This window comes from Peromyscus leucopus, chromosome 8b, assembly GCF_004664715.2.
Source record: "Peromyscus leucopus breed LL Stock chromosome 8b, UCI_PerLeu_2.1, whole genome shotgun sequence".
Taxonomy (NCBI): domain Eukaryota; kingdom Metazoa; phylum Chordata; class Mammalia; order Rodentia; family Cricetidae; genus Peromyscus; species Peromyscus leucopus.
Genome location: NC_051086.1, coordinates 30,385,629 through 30,400,939, shown reverse-complemented (window position 1 = coordinate 30,400,939; position 15,311 = coordinate 30,385,629). Strand labels below are relative to the sequence as shown.

The following is a 15,311-nucleotide window of genomic DNA, read 5'->3' as shown; positions in this document are numbered from 1 at the left end:
ACAGCAAGGCATACTTTGTCTCTCTCCCTTTCTCCTACTTCCCCTGGTCCTGGCCACCTGTCCCACACAGGCCCAGAGGGCAGTTTTCCTACAAGGTCACATTAATGCAACACACAGTATATCTTTGAGCAGCCTAAATGCAGCTTTCTGTGGCAAAGGTCACATAGCCCCCCCCCTCCTTGTTACAGATGCTCTGATATTCATATGTCCTCCTGACTCGGAGGACACCCTACACTCGATGTTTCACCTGTGTTAAATACAATCAATGAGCCGAAAGTCTTTATTTGTGTAGTTTTGTCTATAAAAAAATTAAGAAACTGAAATGAGATTGCTTGATGCTTAGATGATTCCTTTTTTCTTTTCTTTTTTTTTTGTTCTTTCTTTTCCAATTTCAGCATAATGATACAGCAAACATATTTGGGACAATCAGTTTCTCCAGGGCAGTTTGTTTAGTTAAACTATGTATCTCTCCATATCTTCCCTGGATGTTTCTATATGTGAATCTTGAATTGGCTTAAAGTTTCACACTCTACACAAATGATCATAATGTGTATCTCAATGGTATGATGGGGTCAGTGAAACTGCTAGAGCACTTAAAAGAGAACTCATTGCGTTATTCTTTGGCACTAATATTCAGAGCAATTAATGATGCTCTGTTATCTCTCAGGTCTTCTCTTCTTGTTCTCATTATCTTCTAACACAATGAATAAAACATACTCATCATCTATTGTACATTTTGATGTAACAACCAAATGTAGCAAAGCATCTATGAGGTATAATGCACTCCACTATATGCTATCTGCAATAGCATATATACATGCAAACATGCCATATGTATGTATATATATATAACACAATATAATATATCCATACAAATACACACACACACATACACACACATACACACACACACACATACACACACATACACACACACACACACACACACACACACACACACACACACACCACTGTGCATAAAGATCTCTTTAGCCCTCTGTATTTGTTACTTTTCTTATCACAGTGACAAAATCACCAACAAAGGCAATGTAAGGAGGGAAAGTTTTACTCTGCCTTATAGTTTAAAAGCATGTCGGCAGGAGCAAGAGTCCATCTGCAGTCAAGAAACAGAGACCTACAATGTTTCCCATGCAGCTTGCTTTCTGCTGTTTATGCAGCCCAGGATGCTAGCCCATAGAATGGTGCCACCCACATTTAGCATGAGTCTTCCTATCTCCATTAGCCTAATTGAGACAACCCCTCATAGACATGCCCAGAGATTTGTTTCCAGGAAGATTCTACATCCTATCAAGCTGACAATAAATATAAATCATTACACTCTCTAAGAATCAGTATTTGTCAGCTTGTCAATATATAGGCAACACCATCTGCATCGAAAAATGCATGATTTATAATCATTTCACTCAAGAAATTAGTTTTTGTCATCTAACTATATAACTAACTCTGTAGCTGTAATAAGACACTGGAAATGTAAAGATCAAACTTTCTCACTGAAAATTGCCCTGTACTGTACCATGCACACTGCATGGCAGTGATTAGAATAACTATGAATTTTATTAACATTTTAAATTTTAATTTCATTTATTTATTCTTGTGTGAGAGCATGTATGTGCCACAACACATGTGTGGAGGTCAGAGGACAACTTGCAAGAATTTATCCTTTCACCAAGTGAGTTCCAGTGATCATCAGGCTTGGTAGCAGGTTCTTTGCCTGTGTGCCAGCCCAAATTTTATGAACGTTTTGAGATTTATTAATTTGAAGGTCTATAAAAAGGAACACGTAAGTCAATTTTTTCTACAAACCATGTATGGAGGAAGCCTACTGCAAATGCTGGCTGAATGGATTAATTACCTATTCTTTTTAGGTTATGAGAATGCAACCTAATCCCCCAAAAGAAAATATTTTCTGTGTCTCCTAGAAACAGCTCACAACAACTACAGATGTTTTGCATTAGCAGCTTAATAAATGCCACTAGGGAAGACATGCTGTGATTAAATGGCCACAAGTGATGTTTTCCATGAAAACTTGGTATCTCTGATCTGCTTATTTCTTGTGTCTACAAAGGCCTTGAGATGGTGGCCTCCATTTTCACCATGCAGTCCCAGAAGTGCAGGAAACTCAGCATCCTCTCCAGTTCTCAGTTCATTTCGAAGCTCTGACTCAACATAACCCAGCATTTCCTTGAAAAAAAAAATGTAACTGTTTGTTGCTCCCAGGAGAAAGCCCAGAGTTCATGCTAGTTATTAAATGCAGAGGCTAGGGAGAGGGCTCTGTTAGTCAAGTACTTGTTGTGTAAGTGCAAGGACCTCAACTGTCTTATCCCCAGCACCTGCATATACAGGGGACTGGACCTGCCTGAACTGAATCTACCAGGTTGAACTCAATCCCCAGGGGAGTCTTTGCCCTGGAGGAGATGGGAATGGGGAGTGGGCTGGTTTAGGAGAGGAGAGGAGAGAAGAGGAGAGGAGAGGAGAGGGCTGGGGGGAATTGGGAGGGGGAGAACAAGGGAATCCGTGGCTGATATGTAAAATTAAATTAAATTATAAAATAAAATAAAAAGAGCCAGAGGTGTGTGGTGGCACTGGCTTATAATCCCAGTTGCTGGGGAGGCAGAAACAGGTGGATCTCTAAAATTTGCTAGGCAGCTCCGCCTAATTAACAAGCCCTAGGTCCCAGTGAGAGAGCTCTGGGTGCAAAACCTAGGTGAGTAGCCTCTGAACAAGAGGAAAAGTTGACCTCTGGCCTCTACATATGGAGACACATGTGTTCACTCATACAAATTTGCATTTACACACACATATACACATACACCAAAAAAAAAAAAAAAAGTTCAAAAACAGTTGTTTCTGAGGAATTTCCTGAAATCATTGTCTGGCAAGTTACTCTATACCTACCATGGTTCCTGTGCTGTGGAAGGTACCAGTTTATAGGAAAATAAATCACCAATATAAGGAATACTATCTATGAGTATTAAGCCATTTCCAAGTTCAATATTCTAGACTTAGGCAAAAAAAAACTATCTCACCTGTTCTAGGAAGAATTCTAACAATGAGAGTTACGTGAAAACCTTTTTATCTAACACTTTAACCAGAAAAAAAAAAGGTATTTTTTTTCACAGAATATGTTCATTTTCATTTAATTATTTGTGGTTTTCTATAATTACTAAAATGCATTACTTATAAATACAGCAGGTGGTTTAATTTGAATTTTCTTCTGTTTCTTGCTTCATCATAAGAAAACTGAAGCTGGAGTTTATAACTAAAATATTAAATACTCAGATGGGTGCATATTGTTTTAGGAGTATGTGGAGGTCACGGGCATAGCTGGCCTTGGACACTTGTTAACTTGGCTTGAACATTCATCATAATGATCAACCTTCCACCTCTTCTTGTCTAGTGTACCCCCATATCCTGGTGGTTCCCTCCTCGGTGTCTCCTCAGCCCATCCACTCCCCCTCCTCTCTGAGTCCTCCAGCTCTGCCTTCATTGCCTCTCCCTGCTCTGCACATCTTTCTTTGCCTCTGTGATTGTCTTCTCCATGCTGTAGCATGACATTTGAGTGCCACTCCCAGCTTGAACTGCATGGCTCTGCAGAGGACATGTATTCTTTGCAATCCTGGTAGTGGAGAAGTCTGAATTCTGATGTCAGAGTGGCCAGACTCATCTTTCTGTCTTGACTTCCTGACTCCTCCCCTTACACTAGAGAGGGGAGATTAGTGCTCATCTGTCTTTTCTTATGACTCTCATCCTGAGATAGTAGACAGGTGACTTTGCATGATAGAAAAAAAAATCACATATCTGGCATTTCTTCGTACATGAGCTTCAGTCCCATCATCAAGGTTCCAACCTCATGAATTCTTCAAAATCAATTTATATCCCTGCTCTACTGAGGGCTTCTATTGCTTTGGTAAAACACAATGACCAAAAGCAGCTAGGGCAGGAAAGGGTCCATTTCATCTTCTACTCCCAGGTAAGTGACTCCATCACTGAGGGAAGTCAGGGCAGCAACTCAAGCATGGCAGAGACTGATGCAGAGGCCATGGAGAAGTGCTTGCTCTTTATGGCTTGCTCAGCCTGCTTTCCTATAGAACCCAAGACCACCAACCCAACGCTGGCACTACCTACAGTGAACTGGTACCTCCCATAGCAACCATCCATTAAGAAAACACACTACAGGCTTGCCCACAGTCCAATCTAGCTGGAACATTTTCCCAGTTGAGGTTCCTTCTTCCAAAATGACTCTAGCTTGTGTTAAATTGATGGGGGGAAAAAAACTACCAGCATACTTCCCAATGCCCCATCTCATGCTGCTATTCCAATGGGAGTTAAGATGTCAACATATTAATATTTGGTTAATGTAGACACTCAGTCCATAACTTACAGCCACACAATTTTTGAAATTCTGAATTTGGTCAAATCGTATCTCTTGATTAATAATTAATTGTAGCCTCTAGAACATTGCACTCCCTGGGACCTTTCTTTTTCTCTATTACCCATCATAGCTGCTTCTTACTAAATGTGATCTACCTCCACAATTTTCTTTATTAGTTGTGTTTCTGAACTCTCTGGCCTATGTGTATTCTTTTGTATTGTGACATCCCTCTCTTGGTGCATTCATTCCTAATGACTTTCCAGATATCAGCAAACTTTAGTTCTTCTGAAAACTTGAGTGCTATGTGTGATTTTAGGAAAATTTCAAAGATTTGTTGAGGGACCTTGAACATGACATAAAACTCCCATGATGCTCAGTTTTCTTCTTGGAAAAGAAAGAACATAGGCTGGCAAAATGGCTATATTCCCATGATGATATAACTCCTACCAGCCCCTTTATCAATATATATCTTATTTGTGAGCTCATTTGATTACCAATGTTTCAACTAGTCAGAGTATGATAGTAGAGGATGCTACACTCTACCAGCCTGTGACTGTGTGCCCAGCTTCTAAGACTTACAGCTGCCTCCTCAACACATATATGCTGAATGAATTGAACTTTGTGTTTAGCTCCTTACCATAATCTTCTCCAGCCTCATGGGACTTTGTCATCTAGTCACTTACCTGAACTATTTTAAGAGAACAGAATTGGGAGTGACCTTGCAAAGCATGGAATTCACCCATTCCTACTTTATATAACTTCAAAACAACCATATTTTACTTGGTAGGATAAGAATATATTTTTATACCAGTGTTGGATTATAAAATGGATAAGGAAGTCAAGCTGAAAATGGATGATGGGGAGTAGGAATGGTTGAATCTATTTCTTAGCAAATCAAGAATGGAGAAGCAGAACTAATGTCTAGTTCTGGATTTATTCAAGTTACTTTTCAGGGTTTTAAAAAGTTAGGTGCACTGTTTATTGTTTCATTATTTCCATATATAATAAATGTTGCTTTCTGCTAGTTTGTCTCTTATAGGATTTATTTCCTGGTGGTTTTATTCTGCCAATTGAACACAGTTTAGGGCTAGTATAGCAGCCACTTAGCATATGCAGGACCCTAGATCCAATCCTTAGCGCCACAAAAATACAACACTGAAAAATTTCTTTCTGTATATATTCTAGAGTTCTTTGTTTCTCCAGAAGGCAAAGGAGGTGGGCAAGGATAAAATTCTGCTTTAAAGGTACCATTCAGCTCTAATATTTAGCTCATCTCATTTTACAGTTGAGGAAATCAACACCCAGAGAGGTGGTATGGCATGTCTTACACCTTACACACCACAGAGGGAAAGACTAGATCTCGGGTCTCCTGACATGTAGGACTCCTCAAAGGAAAACTGTGGCAACCCTGAACTCTGAACTTGAGTGTCCTTTCTAGAGAATCTGTTTCTATTACTACGGTAACAGTACATTTAAGATTTTTTTACAAGTGTACCCCCTACCTGAGTTAGTAGGGAAAAGAGCCATTGAGTTGGTCTTTATGGTGAATCAAGATACTTTAGATAGATCCTGACACATGCTTTATAAGTTCCTGATTGATTGCATGGAATTAAGTTATTGGGCAGAGAACCAGCTAATGGAAACACATCGATGAAATCATTTTTGAGGGACATTAAATGGAACTTAAAATAAAGCTGAAATGGTTTTATGGATTTTTCAGTCAAACTGTTTATGAACATTTATTGCCTGTAAATTATATTGTGTCAAAGGAAAGAATCAGTAGGTATCGTTTCAATAGAAACCTTTTTGAAATAATAAAATCAAGGATAATATATTACCCAAGAATGGGGAGAAGACAGGTTTGGGGATTTGTATCAATGAAGGCAATCTGGAAAAGTAAGAAATGTGGAAATCAGAAACCTGGTAGGATTTAAAAATAAAAGGTCTTTTTAAAAAGTGTTAAGATTTCATCTCGTTGCAGATATGAATTGGTTTTGGGAAGACAGGTAACTTGGGGCTTAAAGCACTCCTTGAGGGCTTGATCCTTGATATTTATTCTGACTCAGGGAAAGAAGACTAAGCACAGGGCAGATGAGTCTGCTGAGAGAGATTGTCCAGAGCATATGAGAAGAGCATTGGGTCTGGAACCCCAAACTCCTGAGCTCTGTGACTATAGAACAGTTTCCATGTCCCCAAGGCATAGATTGTACATTGATAAGTTACTCAGTCTCTTCACTATAGGCAGGCATACACCATAGCATGTTTACTGAGGTCTGAAGACTTGTCCATGCATAGGGTCTCACTCTCTCATGTGAGTTCCAAGATGAACTCAGGTGTTCAGCCCCACATGACAAGTGATTCACCCACTGGGTCATTTTGCCAACCTATGTTCTTTCTTTTCTAAAAAGAAAACTGAGCATCATGGGAGTTGTATGTTATGTTCAAGGTCCCTCTGCAAACTCATATCTTCCTCTAGAAATCTGGGTCTAAAGGCATGGCCTTTGGTGTGCAGGACATGTGGACCCCATTGACCAAATCCCAGAGCAGAACAACACAGGGGTTACTGGATTAGATGATGAGAGGTGAGGGAGTGTGGGCATCTTGCCTTTCCCTCTCTTCCCACAGGAAGTCCCCTTTCTCACCCAAAGATGCTCCTGTGGTGTTTGTTGCCTTGTTTTTCAGTAGGTGCTACATTCACCTGGGTTAACTAGTTCGCAACACATCACTAATCAAAACAAGTTAAAAGAGGGCTTACAACATCAGAAGGTTCAGAGTGTGGTCCTCCAGCTCGGTGTTCTCTGTGAGGCAGAACATAGCAGTCAGAGATGGGAGCAGATGATGTGCACTACATGTCAGGCAGGAAGCAGAAGGAAACAGAGATACAAAAACCCAGTTAATACAAGACATAGCCTCCAACAGCATGTCCCCACCTCTACTTTCTTCAGCTTGGAGCCCTTCCTAAACCTCCTAAGACCCCCCAAAATACCACCAAGAGCTAGGGACAAAATATTCAACAATAAGCCTGGGGGAGGCATTTGATACTCAAACAGTAATAGCCTACTATGGACAAAGCAAGATGATGGGGTCCTGGAGCTAAAGGTGGGCCAATAGTCACATGCTCCCGTGAATCTCTGCAGGTGCAGTCCCTACAGATGCGGTTATAAGACACATGTGAATTCTAGCTGCAGTCTTTAGATTAGTGTTCCTTGGTATGGGAGGGGATTACAGCCCCTGACTACCTTTGACTTTAAAGAGGTGTGTTTATGTAGCCTTTACCCTATTTCTTTATTAGCAGTGTTTTTATTTTATAGGTAAGACTAAAATAATATTTTGAATTGTGGTTTGTGACACTCTCTTAAAATATATGTTACCATGGAAGTATGGGATTTTATGACAGGAAATGAGTACTCCCATAGGAATTGCAACATCAGTCAGAAGCCGGCCCAGTAGCAGCCCAAGGAAGCTGCACCTACTTACACAGATCTATGACAAGTTGAAGAGATAGAATGATGTCTATAACATACATAAAAATGCTGAGTGGTGTATGTTGGGTGACGATAAATGATGTAGCCATTTTATATACATATTGTGTTGAGTGCCTACTGTTTGCTTTTGGTTGTGTTAGGCAATGGGGATGCTGCAGAGAGAAAGACATTCTCCTAGTCAGGGAGCAGCAAAGGTATTTTTGGATCAGAGAAAACTGGCCCTGAACTCTGGGGTTCAGAGACTATGTCCGTTTCATTCATCATTATTGTGCAAAGTGTTGAGACACCTCATCATGCTCACTTATTTCCTCTTTGGACTGGCTCAGAGGAGTGATACAGACAAAAGCCATGAGCTTCAGATAAGTAGCTCCTTATTGAACTGAGTAAATCCAGGTGTACAATTGAGTTTGATTATCTTCCTTGGCTAATGAAGAAACTGACACAATCAGGATTTAACTGGGATGAAGAAACTGGTCAGGCATTTGAAAGTCATTTTAAAAAGAAAATGCCATTCTTCAAGTTTGAGTGATTAGTCTGATGTAATGTAGCCTCTGTCCTACAGTATATCCATATTGTATGGATACAATATGTATCTGTAGGCTTCAGATGTCTTATGAAATGAAGGTAGGGGTGTGCATGGCAGTGGACAAAACAATAAGTTCCATGGTTGCAGTAACAGTCCACATAGAGAAGGCTGTCCACAGATAAGAACAGTTGCCATATGTGTAAGCCAGACAAATAAGGGTGACTTTTTAAAAAAGGTAATACTCTTTATGCTTTTGTAGAATTCCAGATAGAGGAAAGGAGATTCAACTAGAACTTAAATATACCCACAGTATAACCAAATGAACTCCTTCCTTTACAGAGATATAGCAAAACTACAATTAAAAGGAACATGGCTACATCTTAGTAAGGAAAGTCCCCAGATTCAGTGATATGGTTTCTTCAGAAGAGAAGGTAGTTGGGGATGTGCCCAGGGCCTCACAACATCACCATGTGACTTCTATGGGGTTGTTTAATCCCTGGCAATTCCACAGTTCTCAAGTACCACATGCTTCTTCAAGTATCCCAGAAACGCTGGCATGTGAAATGGACACTCATTGTAATGATTAATTTCTTTTGTCAATTTGATTGTATAAAGAAGTTTCTAGAGGGTTAGACAGACATACTTTGGGGTTTATCTATGAGTACTTTCCAGAAAGGATTAACTGGTAGGAAAAATATGAGCCACACCATCCTGGGGGCTAGAGGCTCAGACTGAATAAATATGGAAAAGGAAAAGGCCACCTGAATGCTGGCATCCCTTTTTGTCTCTGCCTCCTGAACTGCCCAGGTATAAGCAAGTTCCTGCCATCATGCCTTCTCCATGAGGAACCATACCTCAAACCATAAGTTAGGCACATCCAAATGTGCTCCAGAATACCTATGAATATGGCCAAACACATGTGTAGACTAGATCATGTGTGGCAACATCATGTCCCAATATCAGAATGTTGGGTAGCCCTGTGTGAGCCAAACCTTTGGCCATAGCAAAGAGGAAATTAAATACATTCTTCAAAGCCAAATCTGGTGCATATTTAACAAAAGCTACATGATAGTCTAAAATCCAGTTCATTCTACACTTATATAAAAATACAATGTGGAAGTCTCTGGGGCAAAATTAGTAATTTATGCATAACAAAACTTTGAACATTCTCATGTAATTTGCATAACAAGCTGTAGATTTCATTATATGTATACTTTAATGGGTTTGAAATGATTTAGAATCTTAAAAGGCAAGAACAATGTCAGTGCTGTGGAAGTGATCAGTGGGTAAAGTGCCTGTTATGCAAACACGAGGACCTGAGTTGGGGGTCCCTAGTACCTATGTAAAAGGCAAACTCGGTGGTATCCATCTGTAACTTCAGCATTGGGAGGTGGAGACAGATGGATCCCAGGGATTGCTAGATAACCAGTCTGGCCACAACAAAACTCTCCAAGTTCAGTGAGAGACCCTGTCTCAAAAAATAAGGTGTGGACTCACTAAAGAAGACACCCACTGTCAACTCTTGTTTCTACATGAGCGTGCATGTGAGAGCACACCCAAGCACACATATACACACAGAGACAAACACACAAGAGTATCTTTAGAGTGAGAAAGGTTTGAAATGGTCCACGCTTAATGTTTCTGCCCACTGAATGTGTCAGCATCAAACACCATACACCAAATGTGAAGCGCTTAACTTCTTCAAAGTACAGGATACTGCCCCAGCTATGTTTAATTGAAAAGCTAATATCTAGGGCAATTGTCCCCAATACACTGTAGATTAAATGATTTGAAATCACTTAGGGAGCATAAAAATCAGATCATCACTACTTTTTATAGCTAGAGAGGTTCAGCTGATGTTGACAAGTGGTACAAATAAAGGCTGATACCTCAAGCAAGAGCTCAATGTCTTGGTTGGGCTGGGGATCGATGTTAATACTTAGCATAGACAGATGTGCTTCAAGTGATCTTCCCTAATGTTCTATTTGCAAAGCTTTTCACAATCAGAAGGCAGAAGTTAATTTATAGGAAAAGCTTTAGCTTGACACCAGGCAAACACTACCCATCTAATCCCATGTGACACAATTTGTATTGTATCTCAGGGAAAGGGCCTCAGCTGCTGTATTCAAAACTTCCAGTCAGGTGACTATTAATAGTTTATAGGAGACAAGAATTAAAATTCCCCATTTCAGGGCCTCTTTTTAAAGATGGTTTCCTTTTTGAGGAAGAGGCTGTCAATTTGAGAGTGAGGAGGGGGAACATTGGTGGGCTCAAGGGAGGAAAGGGAAAAGGAACATAATGTAATTATGCTTTAATTTAAATGTTTGTTTGTTTTCTTTTTGGAAATCCAGGTGGACTTTTCCTCCTGGCCTCCCTCTGCTGTAACAGGAGTTGTCCCTGGTTTTTTCAAGGGTTGTTTGCAGGAACTGATTCAACACCATCCTCTCCGAAGCCCTGAAGCTAGTGGCAATATGCATGCTGTCAGTGCTAATCAGTGTGCTGTGGATGCCCTCGGTGACCCCCCACACACAATGTCTATTTTGTCTTTTTCTCTATAGGAGCTGAAGGCACAGTCTTTCCCAAATCCATAGAAACACCTAATGTCAGAGCAGACCCCTTCAAGGAACTAAGGTAAGCTTCTCGCTTCGATTTGCATTGATCAGTGGCTGTTTCCTGTCTGTGGTTGGCCAGTGACTCATTTTGAATAATGCTGACATTTAATTTGTATGAAACATGTTAACTGGGAGAGATTGGAGAATTATTATAGACAGTGATAATTTTTTTAATCTTTTTTTTTCTTCATGAGTGCTTAAGGAATTGAAGGTCTGGAGTGAGAAGTTGCTAACTATGTAAAGTTGATTGGTGATTAGATTTCTGGGTTGACATTATCTATTAATTGCTTATTTCTAGGTTGCTACAAATCAATAGAGTTAGAAAATGCATCACAATTGGTGTTGATCAGCTGACCCAAAAGTATTATCTAAAAGAAGTTGGTTTTTAAACCCATTTCAAATGTTTTCCATGTAACAGAATGTCTAATACCTGACACCATATAATACTGTATTCTATAAATATTCTTTGCACTAATGTTGCTTTTCAATATCCATAAGTGTGGGTCTTAGCAGGGGAGGTATCTAAAATGCTGTGCAGTTTCTACCAACCATGTAAAATGAAAAAGAACAATGTACAGATGAATGGATATAGAGATATAGCCTAAAGACCATCCTAGGTGCTGACAGTCACGCAAGAGAAACACATTCAAAATGGTATGATGATATAAATACAACTGCAGTTTCTAAGGGAGGATTATAATCACCTAGAAGCCAGGAGAATGCTGGGTTCTACTGTGTTTGATAATTCTTTAATCTGCCACCAATGGTGAATCACAAGAAGAGGACAGACAACACTGACTAACTACTTCATAGTAGACATCAACTATAATCAGATACATTTGCATTGCATAGGCTGTATCTACTCTTTCAGAATGTAGTCTCTAGAGCTATACTTTGCTGAAATGGTCACAGCCACAGGGGAACCTGTATTCCCTTAACAGAAACACATTCTCAGTCATGAGAAATATATCATTTCATTGCCAACCCCCTAGCATTTCTTCAAAACTCCCTAAGGATAATGGGAAATAGACTGAGAGAAAAGAGAAAAATTGTTAGGGAATGAGGACTCCCACCCCCCCCATAAAAGAATCCCAAATACAATGGAGCTGAATTTACAAGCCAGCTGTCCTGCATGTGTGTGTGAGCATGTATGTGCACACATGTCTATACATGTGTGATGAAGTCAGTACATATATCAGATATCTGTACTCCCACCACTACTGTAACAAGTCTCACAAGAGCCAAGACATAGAATCAAATCATCTGTGTCTTGATGGATGAATAGATAAAGAAAACGTGGCAAATGTGTAGTGTCACTGAGTTTTGACTCAGAAACTGCATAAAGGAGAAGGGCTGTGTCTGGGAGTTTTAGGAAGAACAATTCAGGGCTCCAGTTTTAGATAGCTAAGTCAGTGTTCTGGGAAAGGCATGGGAAATCTGAGCTTACATGGGCTATTTACTGTAGAGAAGGTATGTATAAACTGAACTGAAATGTCTGTAAAGTTAGAGTCCAGTCACCAAGTGATGTACATCCTGAGGCTTTCGAGTGCAAAGGCATTGCCTTGTGGTTCTTGTGCTGCAGAGGCTTCATGTGAAAGACTCACATTTTAGGCAACAGTTGGCAATCGGAGTCATGCCTAACTCTATGTCCTAATGACTCCCTGACTCCATTTTATAAAGTTCTATCAAAATTGCTTTTATAATAATAATTGTTTTTTGCAATACAAAGCCATAAAAAAGGATGATGGCAACATGTGACAGCATGGATGAACTCAAGGACATTACATTGAGTGAGATAAGCCAGACACACAAAGACAAATAGTATGTGATCTCATTCATATGTTAAACCTAAAATATGTAGATTGTATAGTGCAAAAAAAAATGGAATGTTGGTAATTATAAGTAAGAAGGAGATTGGAAGAGCTTAGCTAATAGGTACCAAATATACATTGGTATATATACCAAATATACATTGGAAATTGGAAGAACTTAGATAATGGGTACCAAATATACATTATTCACATTACACTGAAATCTGTTCTAATGTTATACTTTATACTGTACAGTCTAGTGCTATAACTCACATGTCTTATATAGAACCAGAAAATATGAGTTCAAAGATTACCAACACAAAAAGTGACCATGTTTAAGGAGACACAAAGGCTAATTACCTTTATTTAATCATTATTATATCATATCAAATTAGCATTTCCACCTTATATATAATTAAAATATATATAATTAAACATATAATTAAAATAAAACCATGGAAAAAGGGCATTTCTCAATACATCAGTCCATGCTGGAGAGCTAGTTCATGGAGAATATAGGACAATGTTTGCTCATAGTGTGCTGAGGTTAAGCTTTCAGTGTATACTCAAAACCTAAGAGAATTTCTAATTGCGTTAGAATACATACTCTCCAAAATTCCTGAGGAAATGAGAGTGTAGTGCAACAACATAAAATTATGGGCAAAGTCTACAGATGAAAAAAGTAATGTTTTCTGATAGGAATTACCCTCATTTCATTTTGTTGCTATGATTAAAAAACATAGCCTGACCAAAAGCAACTTGGGGTAGAAAGGGTTTGATTGGCTTATACTTTGATGACACAGTCCATCACTGAAGAAGTCAAGGCAGGAACTTGAACAAATAGTCATATCAGAATCCATGGAAGCATTCTTCTTGCTGGTTTTCCCTCTAGCTCACTTAGATATGCTTAACTGGCTTTTTTATATAACTCAGAACCAACTACATGGGGAATGGTACCACCCAGAATGGGCTGGACCTTCCTCCAACAAATAATAATCAAGGCAGTCCCTCACAGACCAGCCTGATTTTGATAATTCCTCAACTGAGGCTTCTCCTCTCAGATGACTCTAGGCTGTGTCAAGTTGACGCTTAAGACTGACTAGGACAGGCACCATAAAAATATTTCCATATGTTATTTTGATACTGTTCTTTTGTTTGTCCAAATCATGGTAGCCTAAATCCAGTTGAAAATTTCATAATTTAGCCTTTTCTTCTTTTGAGAATTCTTTCTCATTGGCATTATCTTAGGGTTTCTATTGTTGCAAGGAAGCACCATGACCAAAAAGCAAGTTGTGGAGGAAAGGGTATATTTGGCTTACATTTCCACATCATTGTTCATTGTTGAAGGAAGTCAGGACAGGAACTCAAACCGGGCAGGATCCTGGAAGCAGGAGCTGATGCAGAGGTTATGGAGGGGTGCAGCTTATTGGTTTGCTCCTTCTGGCTTGCTTAACCTGTTTTTCTATAGAATGTAAGACTACCAGCCCAGGGATGGTACAACCCACCATGGGCTGGACCCACCTCCATTAATCACTAATTGAGAAAATGCCTTACAACTAGATCTCATGGAAGCATTTTCTCAACTGAGGCTCCTTCCTCTCTGATGACTCTAGCTTGTGTCAAGTTGACACATTAAACCAGCCAGTACAGGCATCTTGTAGCATGACCAGCCTTTTGACATTGCAGCATGACCTTGTCATCTGCAAAGTTTACACAGCATAACAAAGCAGTCAGATTACAATATAGGTGTGTGCTTATATATACATATCCACACATATATATAATTTATATATATATTAAAATATTATAATAATTTAAGTAAGTTCATGGTTCTGTGTTGCACCCCATCACTAGCTATGTTCAGTTGTGAGCTACAGGTTGGATATACCCGTTAGACAAATTGAAAAGATTCCCAATTGTGGTTCAAAGGCTGATTTGGACTAGACTGTGTATGTTTTGCATTTTTCACATATTGAATAGCAGTACATTTTACTCTGTGCTTTGAACTGAGGCTGACTTTGGCTATGAAGCCAAAGGATAATGAACTTGAAACCCATGTCTTCTGGCCTCTGTCACCTTCATGCCACTGTATATTTGGACTCAAGGAATCAGAGCACTTTAAATGAGACTCCTGGACTTACGTCAGCAAGCAGAGAACCACAAACTGTTCTAGTGCTAATGAAACAAAGTGAAAATGGCTAGGTACTATGGTCAGGAATGCACTAAACTCATTCCATGGCCTTGAGTGAAACATGAAGCCCTAACATCTACAGAAGTCCAACTCTCTTTTGGTTCTAGATATCTATTTATTTTCTATTATCCTAACCTCTTGTTTTAAAATAATTTTAAATTTAAACATGAGTTTTAAAGTATATACAAATTATCCCCTTTACTCACTATTCTCTAATGTCACCATCTTACAGTCCTATGATATCATGTTCTCTATTGAGATTTGCTTCAGGAGATGCAGTCATCTATCTCATG

At 39.3% G+C, this 15,311-nt stretch overlaps 1 protein-coding gene across 5 annotated transcripts in view; it reads left to right on the top strand.

Annotated features, from left to right (window-relative positions):
* Nucleotides 1-15,311, top strand: part of Sgcd (sarcoglycan delta) — a 937,685-nt gene that overhangs the window by 822,020 nt on the left and 100,354 nt on the right. For all 5 annotated transcript variants that reach the window (XM_037201381.1, XM_028888758.2, XM_037201382.1 and 2 more), the window contains one exon: nt 10,963-11,035. In XM_037201381.1, the coding sequence (XP_037057276.1) occupies nt 10,963-11,035 (73 nt within the window). The remainder of the gene's footprint in view (nt 1-10,962; nt 11,036-15,311) is intronic.